The 26,418-nt window shown below is 43.1% G+C and overlaps 1 protein-coding gene across 1 annotated transcript in view; it reads left to right on the plus strand.

The window, feature by feature from the left end:
* The first annotated feature begins 5,897 nt into the window (after window positions 1-5,897).
* The window catches only part of LOC129344448 (cytochrome P450 2K6-like), a 38,921-nt gene continuing 18,400 nt past the window's right edge, over window positions 5,898-26,418 (plus strand). The window contains exons 1-5 of the mRNA XM_055001082.1: window positions 5,898-6,234; window positions 10,631-10,793; window positions 12,236-12,385; window positions 13,487-13,647; window positions 19,987-20,160. Coding sequence (XP_054857057.1) covers window positions 6,052-6,234; window positions 10,631-10,793; window positions 12,236-12,385; window positions 13,487-13,647; window positions 19,987-20,160 — 831 coding nt within the window. The 5' untranslated portion in view covers window positions 5,898-6,051. The remainder of the gene's footprint in view (window positions 6,235-10,630; window positions 10,794-12,235; window positions 12,386-13,486; window positions 13,648-19,986; window positions 20,161-26,418) is intronic.

Genomic DNA, 26,418 nt, shown 5'->3' on the forward strand with positions numbered 1-26,418 from the left:
GGCTGGGCCATGCAACCAGGAACGGGGCCAGACACTGCAGCTACCTACACTACAAGTGGTGACAACACTATCAGTACAGGAGGATGTACAAATACAGGGGAACAGTGGATTAACCCCTGGCAACTGGCAAAGTTCCCAGGATTTTATGTGCAATGAGAGTACCTACACCCTGGATTGGAATGCGGCCGGGCCATCAGTCCCATTCAGGGGCCAGATGCTGCAACCAAGAGTGGGGGAAAGGTACCAAATCCTCGAGGCCCAAATGGCAAGGAGGAGAAAGGAGTTTGAGCAAACTGGCCAGCTGGTGAACGAGATGATGAACTTACCAGTGGGATTAAGTGCACGCTCATGGCCAGAGGAGCAGGGGAGAGATCTACAAAGTGGACAAGAACAAGGAAGTGCAGAAAGGGGGGGCAAATTTTAGTGACTCCAGAACGTTTTATGGGAACTCAAACAATTCCCCCCCCCGCACAGGTTCCTATAGTTACAATGATGGGAGGATCCATTCCACCCCATGCCGTAGTGACGACCTCTAACATATCGTCTCAGGGAGAGGGAATGGGCCCAAGCAGGGCCCCACAGCTTTTGACCACACCTCCGCTCATGAGAGGCGCAGGAGCGCCTGGTACCACAATGGGGATGAGAGTGTCGAGGAGCCAACCCGTGCAAGCTCAAGCAAGCACAGGAGCATCGGTTGCAACCAATGGGATGAGGATGCCCCAACCAGGCCAACCACCAAGAATGCCCAATGATTGTCCCAACGGGGGCAGGAATACAAACGGGATATACTCAAAGGGGGGGGGGGTCCCCCAGTAAATATCCCGTGGAGAGCCCAGGGAATCCAAACACAAGGTTTTCAATCACAGTATGGAGGGATTCCACAAATGGCTCCAATGGGATTGGGAGCAAATGGAGCCTACCAGATACCTCAGGGGGCACACGAGCATTTGCAACCACCCCCCTTGAGGGGGGGGCTCCAATTCAACAGGCAATGGGAGGCCAGGGAGCAGGAGCCCTCGCACCGAGATTGCCACAGGGATGGTTCCAGTTGGAAGCCACATTTGATGGGAACCCCAGAAACCTTTGATTCTTCTTGATTCAAGCCGTGGAATTTTTCCACGATTGGGGAAACTTATTTCCTTCGGAACACAGTCAGCAAATTGGGGCAGGAGAGACAGAGTGAGTTCCTATCCAAACCCACAGGGACCTCTAAACCACCGGGTCAGACCAGGGGTATAAAATGTGGGAACGTAGAAGCCGGCTTGGATGCTGATGAGGGTCCTGGATATGCTGGGGAACCCCCACAAAAAGAGGCTGAGGAGTCTACGGTGCCATCAGGAAATGAGACAGACCTGCTGTAAAAGGGCCCCAGCGGCAGGTCCAACAGAAATAGGAACCACCAAAGGTGAGGGAAAGAGGGGCCACACTGTTCATGCCTGTGACTTTATTGAACCCAAACAGGGGAACTCATGTACGGGTGCAAGCCTTAATAGACTCTGAGTGTTCACGGGATTTAATATCACCAGCGTTGGTGAATGGATTAGGCTTAGAAACAGCCAAACTGGAAAAACCCGATAGTATTTGAACAGATGGATGGATCTAGTATGCACCCGGCACAATTCTAAACCAAACCTATGGCCACGGGCATGGGAGATCGGACATATATAGTAGGTAATGTAGCCAAATACCCCTTGGTGCTGGGAAGTCAATGGCTATGTGATCATGATCTGTACATCAAATGGTCCGCCGGGATGCTGGTCTTTAAAGGGGATCGTTGTGCAAAGCATGTGGGGGGAGGAGGCACCCTCCCCCTTAGAGGCTGTACTGTTAAGCACAGAAGAGGAAGAAGTCATTCCCTCTTGAGTATCAAGATTTAAAACAAGTGTTTGATGAAAAAGAAGCAGATGAGCTGCCCGCTCCCCCCCCCATAGAAAAACAGACTGTGCTATTGAACTTATTCTGAGGGGAAAGTTGCCTAAAGGTAAATTATATTCAATGAGCCCAGCTGAGAGAAAGGAATTAAGACAGTTCATTGATAAAAATTTGGAACGGGGATTTATCCGCCTCGCTAGCTCTGCCCATGTGGTGCCTGTGCTGTTCCGGAAAAAGAAAGATGGGGGGGCTAAGGCTGTGTACAGACTACCAAGGGATAAATGCTGTCAAAATGTCAAATGCATACCCCCTACCCTTGATTACAGACTTGCTCAGTGTTGTGGCGCAAGGAAGAATTTTTTCAAAACTGGACTTAAAAGATGCTTATTTCCGAGTGAGGATAAGGGAAGGGGATGAATGGAAAACTACATTCAATATGCTCCTAGGCCAGTTTGAGTATCTCATCATGTCTTTTGGCCTACAGGGGGCACCAGGTGTGTTCATGAATAAGATCAATGAGGTGCTACATGAGTTCCTGAACAAAGGTGTAGTTGTTTATCTGGATGATGTGTTGATTTATTCTGCTGATAAAGAATCGCGTGTAGAATTGGTCAGAAAAGTACTGACTGCTTTGAAGAAACACAAACTGCCAGTGAAATTGTCTAAATGTGAATTCCATAAAGAGGAGCTGGATTTTTTGAGGTACTGAATATCTTACCAAGGGTTGAAAATGGACCCAGCAAAAATCCAAGCAGTGGTGGGGTGGGAGGCCCCCAGAACAAGAAGACAATTGCAATCGTTCCTAGGGTTTGCTAACTTTTACAGACCCTTCATTAAAAACTTTGCTCAAATTGCCGTACTCTTAATGGACTTGTTAAAAACAAAGGGGAAAGGGTTACAAGGGGGAAAGCCAAGTGCTAAATTAAACTGGACAGCAGAGTGTCAAAAAGCTTTTGACAATCTCAAGAAGTTGTTTATTTCTGAACCGGTGCTACAGCATCCGGATGAAAACAAAGTGTGTAGTGCAAGTCGATGCAAGCGACACGGCAGTGGGGAGGGGGTGCTTCTATAGCCAAATGATGAGGGGAAACTGCATCCCTGCGCTTACATTTCTAAGAAATTTTCTGAGACTGAACGCAATTCAAGCATGTGGGAGAAAGAATTGTTTGCAGTGAAACTAGCCCTTGAGACCTGGCGGCATTGGCTGGAGGGGACTAAGGAGCCTTTTGAAGTATGGACTGATCACAAAAATTTGGAGGCACTACCCCCCCCTAAAAATTGAATGCCAAACAATTAAGGTGGGCGGAATTCTTCTCTAAATTCAACTTCACATTGAAATACCTCCCTGGGCAATCAAATTTCTTAGCAGATGCCCTTTCGTGCATGCCCCAACATGACAACCAGAGGGAGGAGATAATTGATGCAGTTTTTTCACCAGCTCAGTTGGGAGGAGCAATGACGACACGTAGCCAAGCAACAAAAATGCAAAGCAGCTCGAAACCTGATCTCTCGCAGTGGGGGGAGAGAGTGAAAGCAGAAGCTGAAAAGGAGGGGGAAGACGTGCAGGGGGTGGCCACTGATATAAGGGGAGCAAACTGTATATCCCAACCAGCTTGAGAAGAGAAATTTTGCACCAATGCCATGATGCAAAAACCACTGGACATTTTGGATATTTAAAAACATTACACTTAGTACAAAGACAATTTTGGTGGCCAGCAATGAGAAAAGACATGTCTCAATACATATCCTCCTGCCCCATATGTATAATAGGGAAATCAAAGAGGAGAAAACCCCCAGGACCATTGCAACCATTAGAAACTTCCCCTAGACCATGGGCTGTGATTTCAATGGACTTTATTACAGATCTTTCCCCCTCAAAAGGACACACAGTCATTCTAGTAGTGGTGGATCTCTTTTCAAAACAGGCTCATTTTGTTCTGTGTACCACAATACCCACAGCCAAAAAGCTAGCCAGCCTGTTCTTGAAGAATATAGTGAAATTGCACTCGTTTCCAAGAAGGTGATCTCAGACAGGGGGCCACAATTCGTTGCCAACTTCTCTTGGGAGCTTCTTCAACTCGCAGGGATTGAACAAGAATTAAGCTCCGCCTATCATCCACAGACCGACTGACAGTCGGAACGCACAAATCAGGTGCTTGAACAATTCCTCAGATGCTATATTAATTACCAACAGGACGACTGGTTGGGTTTGATTTCGCCGAATATGCATATAACAACTCAGTACATTCATCAACAGGAGCTACACTGTTTAAAATAGTACATGGATATGAAGGAAATGCTCTGCCTTTTGCTACAGCCCCTGAATCCTCACAGGGAGGAGACCTGGAGGAATCGTGGACTAAGTTAGTTTCCCAGTGGGGAATCATTCAAAAGACTTTGGACAAAGCCAGAGAGGATTACAAAAAATTTGCTGATAAAAAACGCTCAGAGGAATGGGAGCTGAAACCAGGAGATTTTGTATGTCGCCACTAAAAACATCAAAGGGGAACAACCTAGTAAAAAGCTTGGCTGGAAATACCTAGGTCCTTTCCCTGTAAAGAAAGTAATAAATAAGGTGACTGTAGAAGTTGAATCGCCAAAGAACTTAAAACAAATCCGTCCAGTATTCCACTTCAGTCTTCTAAAGAGGGCTCCCCCAAGAGATCAGTGGCATCCTGAAAAGAGAGCCCCTCATCCCATTTTAGTAGATGGACTCATTCACTATGAAGTGGAAGAAGTCCTGAACTCAAAGGTTAAATATAACAAACTCTTTTATCTGGTCAGGTAGAAGGACTTTGATGAATCATACAAGGAGTGGGTGGAGAAACCCCGCATGAATGCACCTAGACTAATTTCTAACTTCCATCAACGCTATCCTGACAAGCCAGGCCCATAGGAAGGTGGGCCATCTTTAGGGAGGCAGAATGTCATGTATGTCTCTGCCCATCCATCCATGCCAATTTTGATTCTACTGCTCAGTGCTGGATGCTGGATGCTTGATGCCAGTATTTGTAAACAGGGGCTTGATGTACTTTGATTTGCTCTTTGTTAGTGTTATAACTGTTTCTCAAGCTTACCGGTGGCTATCTACTGGACTCTACTGTTATGACCTTGGGCTTCCTCTCAGACTATGATATGTCTTTCTCCTTGGCAACGAAGCGTGATAGCACAAATATGTAAAATGTTCTCACAGAGAAGGAGCGGGGAAACTTTACTGATAACTGGGAGGGGGAGGGGAAGAGTGAACTAGAAAAGAACTGTTTCTTTCTCGTGTCGTCATTCTGGTCAATCTCTAGCCAAACTGCTTAGATGTTTATATTACTCCTAAGTAGACCTATGGAACTGTATATTGAAATGAACTGATTTCTGAATAAAATCCATTTGAATAAGTACTGGTTTCTTACTGCAAATGGGCCAGAGATCGGTCTGCAGTATCCTGTCATCCATAGCCTGACAAGGAGTGGCTGAGTGGGCATTTTCTAAGCTTTCTCATGCATGCTAAATACATGTTTCAAAGTGGGAAATGTGGGAAATCTACGTTCTTGGAGAAAGCACAACAATAACAGGAGGATGAAGGGATTTGCACGGCTGGATAACAAAGACATGTGTACTAAGGTGAGTAAAGCGGCATAATAGTGATACTATGCTGCTAAAATAAAGACGTAGGAAAATGGCCTAAAATGAACCAAAAATGAGCCAGTTTTCCTCCCACCCTTTTGGGCACATCACAGAACTCCAGTGATGACTCAATTTGAAGTACAGACAAATGCAGATCTCTCCCCCTCTGCATTCCTGGTATCTAATTCTGAAAGGCATGTTCAGCTTTGCTTCTTGGCAATGTGACTGTTTGGAATTGGTATATAATAAATGAGACTAACATTCCAGACATTATTGTGCTGAACAATCAGCCTGGAGCCAAAATAGTTTAGATTTATTCTGTTCATTTGATGAATTAGACACCACCCACCTAGTCAAATAAGGGTTTTTATAGCTGGAGTACACACTCACACATTGGGAACTGTTCTCATATACTGAATGGATCAGTAAGAACTCATACAGGGTTGTGTGCATCTATATGAACAATTTGTGGTGCTTTTTTCAGTTGGCAGATAGTGCCGTTGATCAAATTCAATTGCAAATTTTGCTGCAACCACTACAGGCAAATTTTCACAATAGGAAATGGAGTGGATGGATCCTATTTCTGTGCTGTTCCTATATGCTCTTGCAGTTGCATTCCTTTGGAAAATGAACAATTTCTGGAATAACAGTCATCAAAATCTTCCACCAGGACCAAAGCCTTTACCACTAATTGGAAACCTCCACATAATGGATGTGAAGAGGCCTTACAGAACCATGTTAAAGGTAACCTTCTTGTTCTTTCCGTTCAATATCATTGTGTTGTACTAGTCTTGTAGGGCAGAGAGACCATCAACTTCTCCATTGCAAAGGCAAGCACTAATGTGGAAACAAATATATTTGTCTAAGCACGAATAAAATGTACTTGATGTAAGCCGTAGTAACTGCCATAACTGAACTTAGCTAACTAAACCATTGCTGTGCCTTCTAGCAACAAAAGTATTGGCCATTATCAACTTCAACCACTAAACATTTTTCAAAAATCCTTTCCCTTCTAGAGCCTTGAAGAAAAATATCTGAGAGATTCCTGCAGAATCTGTAATCTAGTTGTTAAGGGCTTCGCTTTTTATGCCTGTTCTCATGGAATATATTCAAGAGTGAATTGGGGAAGGCGAATAATAGTGAAAACATAGACAGCTGGAATAAAAGTTATGTCTGAAATAGATCATGTGAAAGTGGATCAGCCAAATTCTTGAATATTTAATACTTTATTACTACAACATTAGTATTACAACATAAAGTATTAAATATTCAAGATCTTAGCTGATTACTGCAACATTACCCTTCTCCGAAAGCTGGAGCGAATTACAGAGTCCTGTCTTATTGGATGAAAAACCTAGATTGTCCTCAGGACTCGCTGGGCGATCAAAGTTTTTGCTTTCTCTTGATACATGTTAAGACCTATAAGGAATATCTGGGCTATATACAGTCCAAGTATGTAATCCCAGACGACCTGATTAGATCTAACAGATCAGGACGGGAGTTGAGGGATTGGGTCTTCAAAATGGACGGGAAAGCAGACAGTCTCGCTGGGCGATCAAAGGTTTTGCTTTCTCTTGATACATGTTAAGACCTATAAGGAATATCTGGGCTATATACAGTCCAAGTATGTAATCCCAGACGACCTGATTAGATCTAACAGATCAGGACGGGAGTTGAGGGATTGGGTCTTCAAAATGGACGGGAAAGCAGACAGTCATGCAATTGTTCAATCTAAAATGGCTCCTATTTTTAAATTTATTAAGAAAGATCATTTTAGATTATCCTATCTAAGGACCTTAACAACAATGAAATTAAGGATGGCCTTTGCTACCTTAAGATTTCAAGCTATGCCCTCAGCAGTCCATATGGGCCATTTTCTATGTGTCCCTGTCCCTCTATGACTATGTGTGCTATGGTAGAAGTAGACGATTTGATCCATTATATTCTGAGATGTCTGCTCTTATTGGATCCTCGAAATAAATGCCTTATTAATATTTTATCTTTGCGGGAAGGACTTTCAGATTTGGATAAAGTAATATTTCTGCTTGCCGATGGGGATAATTTTGTTTCCAACAGAGTTGCTCTGTTTGCATTAGCAGCTAGAAGGATTAGATTGAACTATATGAAACAGAATAATTGTTAAAATGGTTTTGAATATATTTTAATTTGGTCTCAACACTGTGGGGTTCTGTTCTGTATTATATTGTATTGTAATTTTCCTAATTTTTTTGTTAATTTTAGAATTTTAGTATGTGGAATAGTATGTGTTGTTTTACATTGTAACGACCTATGGTCAATACAATAAACAATGACTGACACAAATACTACAACATTAGGGGGGCAATCCAAAGCAGGTTGACTCAGAATCTTGCTCAGATCTACACAGGTGGCCTTACTGCAAGGATAGTGTCCTTAGGATTGCATTGGTTATGAATGAAATTAGATGTGCATTAACATCACTCCAGGAATGCTTTGAGGTACAATTTGGGATGCAGGAAATGCAGTTCTGTTTATTATTCTAACAAATTCCTACAAGTTAAGTAAAAAGGGAGAAGAAATGCATAGGCTTCCCAGTTGTCCACCAGTGGTGGGCTGGGGTTTGCCCCATTGCCCACCAATCGCTGGAGATCGACGGGAGGTGGAAAGCCTAGTGGAGATAGCCTGCCCCTAGCAGACAACTCAAAAAAAGCGCACACAAGGCACACTCCCAGTGGGGCACAATGATGTCACTACCTGAAATAATGTTATTGCGCCAGTCATGGACATTCTCCCATGCTTCGCTGGGTACATTTTGGCCCAAAATGGGCAGAATTTGTCCATGCTAAATACAGGAGCACATCCATAGCTGGAATGATGACATCACTTCCCAGAAGTGACATCATCCCGCCTCTCCAGGACCATGCAAGGAGACTACAACAGGTTAAGTCCTGGGTCCCCCACCTGGGTATAGGGACCTGGGAACCCTAGGAAGAGGAGATATTAAAAAGATAAATAGAAACATAATAGAAGTTACATTGAGCTCAGGGTATATTGGTAGCATCACAAGAAAAAGAAATGTTGAGAGCAAAACATTGGCAGAAGCAGTCAATTGAACAAAGCAGAAGTTCTTTGAATTGGATAATGAGCCTGGCAAATTATTAACAAAAAATGCAAAAAATTATAAGAAGAAATTGATTCTATCAATATACTGGAAAATTGGTGGTTGTTGTGGATTTTCCGGGCAATACAGCCTGGAAAATCCACAACAACCATCGTACTCCGGCCATGAAAGCCTTCAACAATATACTGGAAAATTGCGAGACAACTCACATACTATTGAAAAATTGGATAATGAGCCTGGCAAATTATTAGCAAAAATTGCAAAAAATTATAAGAAGAAATTGATTCTATCAATATATTGGAAAATTGTGAGACAACTCACAAACTATTGAAAAAACAGTGAAAAACACTGAAGAATTGATAAAGAAATTCTTAGGAAAACTGGATATTTCACAACTATTGTGATATGATATGAAGAGTTAAATAGGGCTGTCGGCATGGAGGAAATGCAGAGAGTGATTGCAAATGCTAATTTAAGCAAACCACCTAACTTGATGGATTTCCAGTGTAGGGTCATAAGAAATTCCAAGGGTTGTATACATTGTTTACATTGTTTAAATCTATTCAAGAGTCTGTGGAAAGATCTGATGTTCCTGACTCCGGCATGCATTCTTGGTGCTTATCTCAAAAGCAGGGGAAGTGAAAAGCACTCAAAAGCAGCGAAAATGAAAAATGGGCAACATGTGCTGGTAGTGTTTGGGAGGAAGGGGGATAAAGAAGTGCATTTGACCATGTAGAATGGTTATATCTCAGGACTGCTGGGAAGAGGTAATTTAAGAGAAACTTTGTAGGCTAGATACTAGCAATCTCCCTATTGTTATCTGCAATGGTTACGGAGCTTTTGACAACAGCTGTTAAAAGAGGATGATTGGAGTACTAATAGAAAGACAGAGCTCTAAACTCACATTTCATGCAGACGATACAGTGATAACCGTAGATTTTTTAAACTTCTGAATAAATTTGGAAATGGTTCTGGTATTAGAGTAACTTTCTAAAAACTGGAATAGCTGAGTTCAAATGACAAGAAATATAAAAGGTTATTTAACTACATGATGGGGTATCCCATGGGAAAGAAACAAGATTAATTACATCGGAGTCCAGTTGCGCCTTAAAGATTAACAAAATTTATTTCAGCATAAGCTTTCACGAGTCAGAGTTTACTTCCTCAGCTGCACAGAAATGTTCATTCAGCAGGCTGCACTTCATACATAGATGAAGGGAGGATATATTATAAATAAAAGCTAGTATAAAACAAGATATAAACAAAAGAGATCTAATGGGAAAAAGAATTTGGTTCATTCATATTAGATGTGAGATATTTTCAGCCAACGTCAACAGAGTAGAATGACCAGAAAAACTTAATACAGGAACAAATTACACTATAAGAGGTGGGCACATAACCGGTGTGAAACTGAGTTAGGAATCCAAGGTCCTTGTAAACCCTATAGCACATTCACAAACTCGTGTGTATGCACACACAAACACACTTCTGAGTATTTGACCCAGCTTGATGGATATCCATTTCTATGCAACTGAGGAAGTAAACTCTGATTCACACAAGCTCGTGCTGAAATAAATTTTGTCTTGAAGGTGCAAGTGGACTCCTATGTAACTTTGTTACGACAGACTAATGTGGTCCCCCCCCCTTGGAATTACTATTAAAAGAAATTTAGAGGTATGGACCCAGGAAGATCGTGAAAAGATAGTTAAATATAATCCATTTTTATCAGGATATATTATGTTTCTGTTATTCTGTGAACTATGCAAACCTGAATGGTTCAGGAAGGCATTTTTGTAAAGATAATGGGGCTATGTTATAACAGAATGGCTCAGGAGGGTGCTTTAATAAAGAGAATGGGTCAGTGAACTATACTATTGCATGTAGCATGTATTGTTTGTTTGCTATGTATATTTGACTTGCTCTTCCTACTTTGTTTTTGTACTTATGTAATATTTTCTACCTTGTATAACATATCCTTTGGGTGAAAGTTTAGGTTGGATTATAGGAACTGTTTCTCATTTTCCTTTGATTACATTTCAGCTTTCTAAACAGTATGGCCCAGTATTCAGCTTACAATTGGGGTTCCAGAAAATGGTAGTTCTGTCGGGCTACGAGACTGTAAAGGAGGCTTTGGTGAAACAGGCAAATGCATTTGTGGAGAGGCCCCTGGTCCCAATACTTGAAGAGTTTCAATATGGAAATGGTGAGGGCATGGCTTCTGAAATGTAGCTGACCTGGCTTGCATATGTTTAAGTATAGCCATGAAGAGACTGTACCAAAAATTAACCTAGAATACATGCCAAGTGGAGTTCTCCAGTCTATAGAACTAAACTGGCTTAAACTGTCTTGATACAGGGTTGTAACCCCACACCAGGCAAAGAACAGCCCCAAAGAACTGAGATCATGAAAATGGCACAGCGGGAAGGGGCTCAAAAACAGAGGCACAAAAAACTGTGGCAGGGGATTTACCTGTTCATCATATGAGGACTTCCCACATGCGGCTTTTTGACTTGGTCTATATGATGAAAGAGTCTTGGTTTTAAAAATACCTTCAGCGCTGCAATCATAGTTCAGTGGCACTATCTTCCATCCCATAATTTCTGCTTAAGGCAATAGCCGTGTGAGCAGTACTAGAGGCATGAAAATCTCCCATCCCCGAGTAATGAAGCAGGAGGCTGGTTGCAGGGCGAGAGAAAAAGGGTTCGCTGTGCTGATGTTCACCCTGTGAGAGGAGAGATAGTTAGGGTGCAGAAATGTTGAAGCCCTGGCCTTTCATGAGGGTGGACTGCATAGCCAGCAAGAACTTTTTTTAAAAATTAAAATTTTTAATTAGTCCTGAAATGGCAGTGCTGCTGAGTAGTTAGGTTGGAGCTGGGTGAGAGGGAGCCATATCTGCCACCTTTCGCAAAAGCATAATCTCGAGGGCTATGGGCTCTCTTGTACTTAGGGAGGGTTGCCAGCTCCAGGTTAGGAAATTCCTGAAGATTTGCAGGTGGAGCCAAGGGAGGGTTGGGGTTTGTGGAGGGGAAGGACCATAGCAGGATACTATGCCATAGAATCCAGGTATTTTCTCCAGGGGAACTGAACTCTGTTGGCTGGAGACCAGTTGTGATTCTGGGAGACCTTGGCAACCCTAGTAGGGTGTCCATGCTTGGTTATGTGGACGGGAGCTGGCTCAGTTCTCAAGAACAAGGAGTGGGACGTGGTAAACGTTATTTATTCACTGTATTTCTGTAGAACAAAGAATGTATATCTTCCCTGCCCCTCATTCCCAGTATTAGTCCCCGCTGGTGGGTGAATGTTTAACTTCTCTGACCAGGATGATGAGTTTTAAATAGTTCAAGAACCAACGAATGAGGAGCCAAGTGCTGTGTATTTAGACAATGCTGAGTGGGGCAACGTAGAGCCCCAAGTCCTGGTGTCACCACAGGCAGATTTAAGTTAACTTTTGATAGTCTCCCCCAGAGCATCCTTAAATCTGTTCTGTAAAAGTAAATAGTTTGCCTGAGGTCTGAGCATTGCACTTGTAACCATATTGCCCCCACTCCTTAATATGTTTGGACCTCTTTTCATATTACATGCTGCCCATGATAATGGAGGCTATTCCCTTATATAATTGTTGTACATGCTAATGTCCCTCTTCAGGAGTCCTTTTTTCTCATGGTGAGAACTGGAAAGTAATGCGGCGGTTTGCGCTAACCACATTAAGGGACTATGGAATGGGCAGGAGGACCATAGAGGACCGAATTGTCGAAGAGTGCCGTTTCCTAAAACAGAAGTTTGAATCTTTTGAAGGTGACTTGGTGTTTTTATCTTTGCATTTGGGAGGCATCAAAAAGACCCGAGATGTACTTTGACGTAGCCCAGTCCACTGTAGTAGCAGTTTTAACCCAGAAATTTAAAAACAGTGATCTGTGAAAGATCTTTGATTTCAGAACAGCAACAAGCTCAGAATAAACAAAAATTCACGAAGAGACAGAGCTACACAGAAAGTCAGTCTAAACAGGATCTTTTCAGTCCAGGCTCCAATCTGGTGGAACACTCTGTCTAATGATACCAGGGCCCGGCAGGATTTATCCTTTCACTGGGCCTGTAAGACAGAGCTGTTCCACCAGGCATATGGTTGATACTGGGCAGGGCCCCCACTGGCCCCATTTGAATAGAACAGGGCCCTCCCTATCTGAGCATCCACCCCGAAGAAACCTCTTTTAAAGTATATTTTAGTGACAGTTGCTTGCTGGACTAGGTCAAACTTGTTTGTGCTGCTATGTTTTAAATATTTATATTGTATTTATAGTGGTTTTAATTGTGGAATGTAATTTTAAAGTTTTATGAATGTAAACTTCCCTGAGCCTGCTGGTGCGGGGAGGAAGGAATAGAAATTGAAGATAAATAAATAAAAATACACAAGACTCCCGGGTGCGTGATCTTCAAGTTTCGAGTGCTGCAAGTTTACCTGGGAAGTCTAGTATTGCAAAGAATAGCCACTCAACTTGAGTTTTCCTCCAGGTGTTTGGGGGTGGGGTGGGGGGAGTAACAGGAGGCAGGAAATCCAGGACAACTTTTTGGAAGATTTCCTGCCTCCTGTTACTCCCCCCCCCCGCCCCCATGTTTTTTCTTTATCTGTTGAGCTAAGATAAGAACTACAAGTTCACTTGTTCATCTAACTGCACTGTATTATCTCTTGTTTAGGACAGAATATGACATTTGCAATCTCTGGTGCCATATGTGACAAGCATTTTACAGGACAAAGAATATGTTACCAAGAAAGAAATCTATTATAATAAACCGGCCAATCACAATCCCCCAAGCATATGCAAGCTAACGTAAAAGGCTCAAGTGATGATGATCCATATTCCATAATGTAATGTTATCACTTTAATATCTTCTGTACAGGAAAACCATTCGAGAATACTATGATCATGAACGCTGCTGTTGCCAACATTGTCGTGTCCATATTGCTTGGCAACCGATTTGAATACGAAAATCCCGCATTTCAGAAACTACTGAAATTGGTCAATGAAGTCTTCCGGCTTCTCGGAAGTCCCTCAGTCACGGTAAACTACTTTAAATTTGGTTTTAAAATAGTTGAAATTTCAATACAAGAAGTACAGGCAGAATTCATGTATTTAAGGATATACCACAACAACTCAACACTTCACAACTGATGAAGAACTTGATTTGAGAAACTTGAAACTAATTTGAAACATTTCGGAAAATTTATGGGGCAGCCCTTGGAAACCTGTAGCACTGTCAGGATGTCAGTTCACTATCCATAGTAATGCCATGTTAACCTCAGTGATTTTCTAGCTTTCTTCTTCCAGGCTCAGGCGGTTCCCAGGCCGTTTGTATTCCTGAGAGCGACGAGCCTTATCTACCCAGACCAGCCAATGACCTTGGAGTTCTCGCCTTCTCAGGCCTCCGCAGACAGGACTCGAGGGGGGAGGCTGGGAAGGGTTGTTTTGATGTATTGTAACCTTCTGCTAGCACGTCATTCTCAACAAAGCCTTTGTTCAGCCAAGAGCCTTTTCAGACCTTGGATTATAGACACCTGTATTCTGAGCATAATCTTTCAATAAACCTTTTGAACCAAGAAACCTTGAGGTTCTTGCAGAAGGGGTGGGAGATGAACTCAAAATAACTGGGATCCCATATTCTGACATTTTTGTTGAGAATCCTAATACTCTCCCGATCCCTCACCTGGGAAGGATGGATACTGGATTTACTCTGACAGACCCGTCTGCTCCTAGATCGGAGGGTGCGATCCCCTTGCCTCCTGACGGTGGGGTTGCACAGACTGGAACAGGTTTGGAAGGCGCACGGCCCAGAACCAGTGTGGGACAAGGCCTAACCCCTTTGACGTCGGTGCCTACGCCTCGACAGTGGGGACCTCGACCCAGGGACAGCCGGGAAAGGTGCCATGGAACCATGTTTTCCCACTCCATATTTGATGCCACGCAGGCCCCAGTGACGGAAAATCTGGGGATAGGCAAGGGACCGGTTTGGGAAACTGGGCAAATGTCCACAGCCGCCATGGAAGCCACTAGGATTAGCACCGTTCCCAGTATTGCTGGGATGAGGTGACTGGATGCTTGGTGGAGAGAGGGGGACAGCTTCCAGGATTGGACTGCTCCCCGGACTGAACTAATGAGTTGGGACTACGCTGATGTAGTTTCAGTCAGAACCTGGGGAAGTGACGCGGTCCTACCGTCGGGTGATGATCGGTGGAATGTTTTACAAGAACAAGCTCAAATGATGCAGTATGAGTTGCTTGCCATGACAGGAGTTGTTAAGGGTTGGGTCGCCAGTACTTTGGAACTTCATGGCCCGCCTGTGGCCTCGGGAGCTTCGTGTGCAGGCCGGGGAACTCCAGTGGAGATGCAACTGGGGGGCAGCTGCCTAGAGAAAGCCACTACATGATAAGCGCTGAAGTGGGCTTTGAGGAAGGAGCGGTGGAGCGATCCAAGCATATGCAACAAGCCTGGGAAGAGGAGCTGCGACAGCAAGTGGAGTGGGACGCGGAAGAGGACCAAAGGCGTCTGGATGAGGCCTGGTATAGGGCATTGGAGGCACAAATGGAAGCGATGGGCGAAAACCTGGTGCAGGCAACCTACCTCATCGGGCTGATGGTGCAAGGCCCTGCAGCGGATACGAGCACTATGCCGGCGGGGCCCCCAGAAACGGCTGACACACAGGCCCCTGTCATTCTGGCTGCTCCTGTGCCAACTGGGCCAGTGGTGCCCATAATTCCTGCACCTGCAGTTCCTCCGGCGCTCATCGCCTTGCCAGCTCCTCCGGCGCCTATTCTGCTGCCAGCTTCTCCAGCCCTCGTCGCACCGGCTGCTCCGGCAGGGCCAGCAGGGCTGGTGCTTCTGCCCTTGCCATCTTCTCCAGCTCCCATTGCACCCGTTGTGCCAGCAGGCCCCTCAGGGCTGATTGCTCCCATGGTGTCCGTTGTCCCAGCGCTGGTGGCACCAGTAGGACCCGCGATTCCTTTGATAGCCCCAGCTGCCCTAGTAGGGCCCGCAGGCCTGCACAAGTTGCGCCAATAGCCCCAGCGGGGCCCGTCGCTCCAGCAGCGCCAGCTGGGCTGGCACCTGCCACTCAACCGATTCGGCCGATCCCAGCCCCATGCACAGGACGGGGTAGAGGGCAAGCCAAGAGGGGTCGTCCCAAAACTGGGTTGGAAGCAGAGGAAGTGTCAGTGGAGATTACCTTCCAAGCCCAAGAGCCAGATGCCGCCTTCACGCAGTCGGGAAACGAGGAGGATCTGTCGTAAAGAGGCCCCCGCGGCAGAATGAAGACGAACCCACCACAAGTGAGGTGAGAGAAAGAGGGGCCATATTGTTCATACCCGTTAATCTAGTAAATCCAAAGGGTGGGACTCATGTAAGGGTACAAGCCTTAATAGACTCTGGATGCTCCAGGGACATTATATCTTTAGCCCTACTAAACGGATTGGGGTTGGAAACCCATGAGCTGGATGCCCATATAATTTTTGAACAAATGGACGGATCTAACATGAACCCACCCGTGTTCGAAACTGAACTTGTGCTCACCGGCATGGGAAACCACTGGGAAAACTGTCCATATGTTGTTAGCCAGGTGGCCAAGTACCCTCTTATACTTGGCAACCGTTGGCTTTGGGACCACAACCCCTTTATAAAATGGTCAGAGGGGATGGTAGTGTTTAGCCGAGAATACTGCCAGCAACATCATTGGAAAGAATGGGCCAAGGAGGCGCCTACCAATCTGGAAATGGCACTCCTCACTGCAGAAGAGTTAAATCTGATCCCACCAGAATACCAAGACCTGGTCCAAGCTTTCAGTGAAGAGGAGGCAAATGAACTACCTCCCCATCATAACACTGATTGCTTCATTGAGCTAGTTCCGGGAGAAAAACTTCCAAAAGGGAAACTGTATTCCATGAGCCCAGCAGAGCAGCAAGAACTGAGGAAATTTATAGATAAAAATTTGGAAAGAGGATTCATCTGACCCGCTAGCTCTCCCCACGCCACCCCAGTATTATTTGTAAAGAAAAAGAATGGTGGACTCAGACTGTGAACAGACTTCCGAGGCATTAATGCTGTTTCCATGTCCAATGCCTATTCCATCCCATTGATTCGAGATCTCCTCAGCGTGGTGGCGCAGGGTAAGATATTTTCCAAATTAGATCTTAAAGATGCATATTTCCATGTGAGAATAAGAGAAGGAGATGAATGAAAAACCACATTCAACACCCCCTTGGGCCAATATGAATACCTGGTAATGTCTTTTGGCTTAAAAGGAGCCCCTTCGGTTTATATGACGGTCATCAATGAAGTTTTGCATGAATTTTTATATAAAGGGGTGGTTGTTTACCTGGATGATGTTTTGATTTATTCAGAAGATAAAAAGTCCCATGTAAAACTAGTCCACAAAGCACTAGCAGCCCTTATGTGTCATAAATTGCCGAGCAAGTTGTCCAAATGTGAGTTCCACAAGGAAGAATTGGATTATTTGGAATATCGCATTTCTGTGCATGGGTTAAAAATGGACCCTGCCAAAATTCAAGCGGTAAAGGATTGGCAAGCGCTCACAACCCGAAAGCAACTGCAGTCCTTCTTGGGCTTTGCTAACTTCTACTGCCCCTTCATAGAAGGGTTTGCCCAAATTGCCCTCCCTTTAACAGATTATTAAAAACCAAAGGGAAGGGGGACCAAGCCGCCAAACCGCAGGCGAAACTTAGCTGGGAACCGGAGTGTCAACTAGCTTTTGAAAAGTTAAAGACCCAATTTACCTCTGAACCGGTACTGCAGCACCCCGATGAAAACCGTGCTTTCATAGTGCAAGTAGATGCAAGTGACTCAGCCGTTGGGGGAGTCTTAATACAGAAGGCAGCAGATGACAAAATGCATCCATGTGCCTATCTGTCCAGAAAATTCACAGATGCAGAGAGGAATTGGAGTGTCTGGGAAAAAGAAGCGTTTGCCGTTAAGGTAGCTCTCACTACTTGGCGACATTGGTTAGAGGGAGCCTGTCACCCCCTGCTCCTTCCTCGCTCAGGTGTGGACTTTTTTAGAGTTCTCTGTCCACACTTTTAGAGTTCCCAGGTCTCTTTCTGTGGTGAGAGACCTCCTGCAGGCAACTACTGAGACACGACAGGAGAAAAAAATTAAAAAGATGATGGAGTCGCACATGACATGTTGTCACTTCCAGGGGACATGTTGTCACTTCCAGGGGAAACCTGGAAGTGATGTCATGACACTAGGAATCGCTAGAAAGGCAATATTTTAAGCATAGGGTTTCTAGCAATTCCTAGACTGATGTGACATAAGTTCCTGTTTTTCCTGGATGCAAGGTGTTGGTCATTTAATGCTGGCACCCCCACATTAGGTTTGGTAACCTAATCCACTTTGAAACAAAAGAAGATGGTTCCATGTGGTTTTTTTTCGTATCTAAAACTCCATGCAGTGTGAAGATGGCAATCAACAAGAAGCATTCTAGGACAGCTTTCTTCATGACAACCCCATAATCTTTGTACCATTGTTCAGCTCCCTTTCAGTTCAGTATGGTTTTCACAGAACTACTTTATATGTAGAGAGGTCTAAGACTCTCGCCCTTGGTATTCTGGAGAAAAAAGACTGAAAATGCTGAAGATTTATAAGACCAAGGGGTCCGACTTCAAGGCCTTTCAGTACTGCTTATTTCATCCCTGCCCATAGTTCTTCTTTAGGCTGGCAGTCTCCACTGTAAACAAGTAAAAAAATAAACACTGATAAATGGATGAGATCCTCCCTGTGACTCCATGCTCTACTGGATCATCTTGTCCTATCAGCATCACTCAGGTGAGAGGTAGAGAAATGGATCTTTTTTGCCCTGGGCTCAGCTTTTCGATTTTCTGCTGTCGTCCTTCTCTTAGGCCCTGTGCCTTACACATTGGAGCTCTCCTCAGGCCAGAAGCCTTGGACTTTAAGGGCTGCTCTTACTGCCAAACAACTTACCTGTATCAGTGGAAAGCTATACTTCTACCATGTACTGAAACATTATCAAAATAAAAAAGAGTCCAGTAGCACCTTTAAGACTAACCAATTTTATTATAGCATAAGCTTTCGAGAATCAAGTTCTCTTCATCAGATGCCTGTTTTGATCAGGCATCTGATGAAGAGAACTTGATTCTCGAAAGCTTATGCTATAATAAAATTGGTTAGTCTTAAAGGTGCTACTGGACTCTTTTTGATTTTGCTACTACAGACTAATACGGCTAACTCCTCTGGATCTATTATCAAAATAGATCTTCAGCTTATTTTATCAGTTGAATAAGATTCACCTCCCCCTTCCTGATTTCTTTATGTTTCTGAGAACTGGTGTAGTGTAGTGGTTAAGTAGTTGGGTTGTGATACAGCTAGGGTTGCCAGATCCTCTTGTCCTTCTGGCAGGAGGTGGGGGACATGGTACCTACCTTCTCTACTGTCTGTTGTGTGCACACAAAGCACGTGCATGCTCCCGGGCCAGTGCAACGACATCACTTCTGGGAAGTGACATCATTGTGTGAACCGCAGCCATCCTCGGGAGCGCTCCCACATTCTGTAGGGGGCCGAATCAGGAGCGAGCCCCCAGGAGTCCCATGCCTTCCCTGCTGACCAGGTAAGCGCGGGTGGAGGGTGGGAGCAGGGGATTCCCCTGCTCCCTGTAAGAGACTGGCAACTCTAGATGCATCGCTTTGCTGGTTTGAATCTCACTCCTGCCATGATCTCAGGAGATGGCCTTGGGTAAAGCAATCCTCTCAGCCTCAGATCCCCAGCTGCATTGTGGAGATAATAACAACACTGACTTTGTTCACCACTCCTGGTGTGCAATAATCTGTCCATAAGAGTGGCATACAAATGAACTGTTGTTCTTATTCTACCCTTCCCCTTCCCCTTCTCCCCTCTATTTAAATCTAGGGTCTATGGGAGTCTATAAGAGGGAAAAGGTAGTTCGATAGTATTGTATGTTATGTATATAAAATAAATAATATTTAAATTTTAAAAAGTCTTCTTTTCATTCCTGTTCAAATTCTTCAGAAATCTCAATTAAATGGTTTCTTGCATTCCTTTATTTCTAAAAATAAATAAATAAATAAATAAATAAAAAGCTATCTTGATTATGATGTGTATTTATTTTCCATTGCAGATCACAAGTTTTAAGGTCTAATTTTTTTTCTAGAATTAACACCAAGTCGTACTTGGTACAATACAACACCTCTGCTGGATAGATCATGCAGCATTTACCAGACGGAGCTCCAAGCTTAATATGGGACTTTTACTGTGTCATTGTTGTTTTCTCTGTGAGCAAAAATGCTTTCAGATTTCTGGCTCAGCAATAGGATTCAGGGCTTTCTTAATCTTTTCTTTTCTCATTGGTTAATCTTTCAGCTATACAATATGTTTCCTGCACTGGGCTTTCTTTCTGGTGGTCGCAGAACTATCCATAATAACAGGACAGAGTTGTACAACTTTCTACAGCAAGTCTTCAATGACCACCTTAAGACACTGGATGTGGATAATCAGAGGAACTTTATTGATACTTTTCTAACCCGAGAGCAAAAGGTAACAGCATCTTTAAAACATGCCAGTAATCACAGGGGAACTTTCCTCACCCACAGTTTAGAAGGCAGCTGGCAAGGAATCTAATGGATGTGTATCTGGCCTATCAGACGACCAGCAGGGATTTCCTAATCTTCAACCATTGTTAATGTATAACAGAAACTATATGTAGACATAGAGATTATTTGCAGGTCAGGAAGAAATTTTGCAAATTCACTATGACAAGAAAATCTGCAAGTTAAATATATAGTGGAAACATTATTTCACTTTGTCCAGTTCCCCAGTTGCCTTTCCCCTTATATCTCTGCAAAAAAAAGGCTACAGATTGTTTTTAAAAATGAAAGCTGATAATTCAGATGAGTTAAGAGATTGTGGCCCTGACCTGGATGGCCTGTCCAAGCCCGACCTTGTCAGATTTCAGAAGCTAAGTTTGACACTGGTTAATATGTAGATGGGAAACCACCAAGGAATACCAGGGTCACTATGTAGAGGTAGGCAATGGCAACTACCTCTGTTAGTCTCTTCTCGAACCAGGGGTCACCATACGTTGGCTACAACTTGACAGCATTCTATACACATAAGAGCTCACGACAACAGCTTATGATACCTGAAGGGCCAACACTTCCATCATGATCCCAAGATCACAGAATGGAATGCTGCTTCCGGTGCTACTGTTGTTGATGATGTAGAGAGAGTGGTGGGATATGACTGGCTCAAAAGCTGTGGAATGTTCTCTCCCTCCATTTTCTTTCTATGAGTGACATAAATCTCTCTCTCTTAGCAACCATTTGGTCTAGCCCAGGAATTACTTCCTGAGTACCAATTTGAGTACTATTGAGTATTAATATCTGAGTGCATGTTTGGGGGTCCAGACTGTTTTACAGTTTCTGCTTTTATGTGAGATTGCTCCATATTTCTACTTTTCGAGTTGTTGTGATTTTTCTTTTGGAGGCAAATATGCTAAATACTTTTAATAATAATAAATGTATGTGAGGAAAGGCGGGTATATTCCTGCTGATGCAAACTTGATGCCATGAGGGGCTAAAGTATGACCCCAGGGTTACTTCACATTGTGCAGCCTTTATGACAGCTGATTCCAAAAAGGCACTGTAATGATTCCAAGTAAATGTGTGCGTGAGTGAGGGAAGAGTGAGTGATGTGATTGGTTGATGACTGAGAGTGTGGGCGGAGTGAGTGCAGTTTAGACTGACAGTGCAGGGAGAAAAGTTTCAGTCAGAAGAAAGCAGGCTAGCTGTGTGCTGCCTGAATATGATGAAGTGTTTTATGAGAGAAATATAACCTGTGTGGAACCTGAACTGAGCATGTATGTGAAAGGACACTCAGTCAGGGAAAGAGAGGCCAGCTGTGTGCTGCCTGAGCAGGTTTCATATTTCTGTGAATAAGAGAAAGAGAGGCTAGCTGTGTGCTGCCTGAGGAGTTTTCTGTGAGAGAAATATAGAGCCTAGAGAAAGAGGCTAACTGTGTGTGAAGCCTTACAAGAGATCTGTGTGAATGAGTTTATATGAAGTAACTTTAAGAACTAAGAACTACTGATTCGGTTTCGTTTTCGCGGCCATGTCGGACGCTCCTCTTCGCAGGTCTGAGAGGAAGCATCTGAGCAGCCTGACCGGGCGGCTGATCTGCAAAGATTAGCCCCCAGGACTCCCAGGGAGGGAGTCAGGGTCCGGGACGCTGCGGGAAGAGCCCTCTGGCAAATCGAGGCAGGGGGTAAATTGCCCATTTGTCCCCATGGAGGCCGGCAGACGTGCACGGCGCCTTGCGTGCTGCCGGGCCACGGAAAACGGCAAAGAACAGGACTAGGAGGAAGCCTGTAAGTAAGCGAATCCCTTCTGTTATTACAAGCGTATGCGAAGGAGTGGTGGGATCTGAAGTTAAGAAGACTCGGATTTCTTCCCCCTCGCTGAGTTTCAGAAGGTTGGCGGTCCCCCCCCCTTAAAATGGCAGCGAAAAAACAGAGTCCCACTTTGGGCAAGTCAATTTCGGCTGCCCTGCAGGGGAAAGCGGAGTCGCTGGAGGAATTGGTGAAAAGATTGGTCATCGAAGCCATAAAACCCTTTGTTGACAAGCTGAATGAAACAGATCAAAGGGTGGGCTTAATTGAGAGCGATGTGAAAGCCATTTAAGGAAGCAGTGGGGGGGGCAGAGAAGTCTGCTCGGGAAAATGCGTCACTCATGAGAGCAATGAACAAGGAGCTAAAGCTGGTGGAAAACCAGCTGATTGGGCTGCAAGTGGAACGAACACAGACTGTTTTGCGTCTCCAGAATGTTAAAGAGGAGGAAAACGAGGATCTAAGGGAGCTTGCCTCGGAATTATTGGCGTCACCCGCGAGGGCAACTAAGGAAGAGATGAAAAGCGCCATTTTGGAAGTCCGCCGGGCTTCTTCAAAATATGCAATGAAGCGGCAGCTGCCTCGCGAGATTTTTATTGAGTTTGCATCCAGGAAGGTTCGAGACACTATCCTATTTAACTCATATAATGCGGACTTGGACTTTCTGGGAAATAAAGTTAAGATACTGAAGGACGTTCCATTTCTAGTCCGGAAAAGAAGATTTAAGTATAAAAAGCTCGCAGCTCTCCTGAGGGAACGAGGGATAAAGTATAAATGGCTATTTCCGGAAGGAATTTGGTTTAATTATAAAGATCAAGCCTACAAGATAAACTCAGAGGATCAGCTAAGGGATTTTGTGGACAAAAATCAAGAATTCGGGCAAGATACCATGCAAAATGAAGAAGATTCGAAGCCTGAAGGGAGGGGGGAGGCAGTGAGCGCAGTGGCTGTAGCTGCTCAGAGAGAACTGCGTCCGAGGCCCGGGGGGGGGGGAAGAAAATTTAATATGGGTTGTATTTTGTATTTTGCAAGGTCAACCACTCCATCATTGCTTTATGAAGGCTTAAATTTTTAACCATGGCAGTATGAAGGGAAAACATTGTAGTGTAGTGTTTATTGTTTGTATGTAACCCCCCTTTTTTCCAGCCCTCCTTCCCCTTTTCTTTCTTCTTTCCCTTTTCCCCTATCCTAGTACTTTTGTAGTTTTTTTGTAGATTTCTGTTTTAGATATTAAAAATAAAAACTTTTTTAAAAAAAAGAACTAAGAACTACTTTTATGAAACCAATACGCTTCTTGAAAAATAAACATTTATTTTGTTTTGTTATATCCCAGTGTAGCTGTCATTGCTATATCCCATTCATATCCTCAGGGCCACATAGAACCACGAAGGAGCCTGACGCTTAAACACGTTACCAAAGGGGAAATTTGAATAAAATATTTTGGAATAATATATTCCTGGTGGCAGCAAACTACCCAGAGGGTGTAAGGGGAAGATTAAAAGAAAAATCTACCCCAAAGAAAGTACAGGTCATAACAAGTGGAGGCATAGCGGTGGGACCTCAAACATCCCGAGGAGAAGAAAATATTTCAAGTGGGATATAATAGCCTGGGAGGAGGGAACATTCTGAGAGAAGGCATTCTGAGGGGACAGAAAGTCAAAGAGACAGAGTGTTCAGTTAAATCCTATGCGGAATATAGAACTGTTATAAAGGAAAGACACAGAAGAACTAGTAGGATTTATAAGAGAGAACATAATCTGGTGAAGTTTAGTAAAATTGTAGAAGGAAATACAAGTAAAAGAGAAAAATGGTTTATGGGGGTGAAAAAGGAGGCTCTGATGCAGAAGTGCAGTGAGTTAAATTTACCTCATGAGGGGAAAAGTGTAGAAGAACTGAGAATTATACTGATACAAAGCAGTGTGGAGCCTAGGAGTACTGCATCTGAGAGAAACCCTGAGGGAATGTATAATCCTAGTCCAGAATATTTAGAGTTTCTAAGAGAAAAAATCAGTTTGAGAAGGAAAAGCTGAAAGTTGATGCAGAACAAAAACAGTTTGAGAGGGAAAAGTGGAAAGCTGAAATGGAACTTAGAGTTCAAGAGATGGAAAGACACACCAGTTTGGAAGCAGAAAGATTACAATTAGAAAGAGGACGATTTAAGAATGGGGACAAAAAGGAGGGAAACTCTGAACCCAGAGCTGATTTACCTTGAGTTACCCCAAAAGATTTTATGGTGTATGTGTCAGGAGAAGATCCACAAATTTTCCTGTCCACTTTTGAGCGATCTGCTCAGAACTGGGAAATACCAGAGACACAATATATGAAGTATTTACCCAGCTTAATTAGAGGGGAATTGGCTGAGATCCACAACACATTTCCCTCAGATAAACCTGTTGTTTATGCTGAATACAAAGAGGCAGTATATGACAGATTTAGGCTAGGTGCTGATTACTTCAGAAAGAAGTTTAGAAGCCTAGTGCCTCAGAAAGAGAAGTCATTTAAGTCTTTTAGTGCCAAACTGACAGACTATTTTGATAAATGGATTTCATCTGCCAAAGCTAACTATAAAGAGGGAATAAGGGATCTAATGATTTTGGATCAGTTTTTATTTCAACTTCCTTCAGAGATCAGACTTCTGGTTAAAGATAAACTTCCAGAGAATATCAACCAAGCATCAGAGTGGGCAGATAGATTAACACTTAATAGAGGAGGATGGGATTGCTGTGAAAAGAAAGACTATTCTTATAAACCAGAGTTTAAATCAAGTAAAGGACAAGAGGGAGAAAGGAAAGGAACATATGAGAGAGCTGAGATTATAAAAAGTCAGGATAAAAATATAGAAAGAAACCAAGATGGATACTGGAATGATAAAAGATGCTTTGTATGTGGTCTGAAAGGGCATTTAGCTTACAAATGTCTAAAGAACCAACCCAAGCAAACAACGCTTGAGCATGTAAGGAGGGTCACTAGAACTGACTTAGATGATCAGAGTGATGAAGATGATAGAAACTCCAAAGGCTCAACAAACACAAATGAAACTCCCAGTAAGAACACTGCCTTACCCATAAACACTGAAGAAACAGTCTACTTGTGTGGGGTAAAGACAGATAAGGTTGCTCAGGGTACTGAACTGAGAGAGGTGGTACAAATAAATGGGAGAGATACTTTAGCCATTCTAGACACAGGAGCCTCAGTAACACTGGTCAGGGAGGATTTTGTTGATAAGAAAAACCTGATTCCAGATAAGCAAATATCCTTGCAAGGTGTGTGGGGAAATTCTAAAAGAGTGCCACTAGCACAGCTAAAAATTCAATGGAGAGGAAAAGAAGAAGATTTTCCTGTAGCAGTTATTAAAGAACAGAAAATATCGGTAGTATTAGGAAGAGATGTAATGGGAGAAAAACCAAGAATTCAAATATGCACTGACTCCAATGATTTGCTACAAGTTGAAGCCAAGGGAGCAGAAGACAAGCCCCTAGGTATCCTAGCAACAGACACAATTGATACATTGCAGGAGGGAAAGAGAAAGAGACAAACTCCTTTTTTTCCAATTTTTTTTTATTGGATTAGATTATAATATTATTCAAAACATACATTACCCCCTTATAGATCTTTTTCTAACCCCCTCCCTTTCCTCCCCCCTTTTTGTTGACTTCCAACAGTTTTCCAACCCTAAGTCTATCTTATTATTTAATTACGTAATATCTCATATATCCTATTATACACACATTTAATACTCTTTTCTCTAAGATTATTTAATCTCTACTAAAAATACTCTATAATATAAATTTCCCTTTGGATGCCTCAATTAAACCACATATCCTACATAAAATAATACTGGCATAATAATATATATTAGCAATCAAGATATTAAAAGATATAACATTGTATTCATTTTACTTTCCAATCACCTATGTTCTTTGCTTTCCACCATCATCCTAACTCTAATATTAGCTTAGACTCTAATACTCTATTACTCATCCATCTTTTACTATTTTTGTTCTAGGCTTCTTTTAAATCTATAAGGTAATTGTTATATTCAAATATCTCTTACATACACTTTACTTAAACTATATATTGTAAATAATATCTAACTATCTTAATCTTATATATCCATAGTGAAACATCCATTATTTAGTACTCTATCGTTTTTGATTTTATCATAACTCCATTAATAGCTTAGATTTTTATAATTAAATTCCCCCCTCGGTAAAGTCACTTCTCTCTTCTTCTGTTACATTTCAATAATTCTCGAACTGCCACAGTTCTCCTTTCACGTCCCATTTTTTTCCTAAATATTGTTTCAATTTCTCCCAGTCTGCATTATACTGTCCTGGATCAAGATCTTTAAGTTTTCTGGTCATTTTATCCATCTCAGCCATGTACAACAATTTATACATCCAATCTTCTA

This window comes from Eublepharis macularius, chromosome 1, assembly GCF_028583425.1.
Source record: "Eublepharis macularius isolate TG4126 chromosome 1, MPM_Emac_v1.0, whole genome shotgun sequence".
Taxonomy (NCBI): Eukaryota; Metazoa; Chordata; class Lepidosauria; order Squamata; family Eublepharidae; genus Eublepharis; species Eublepharis macularius.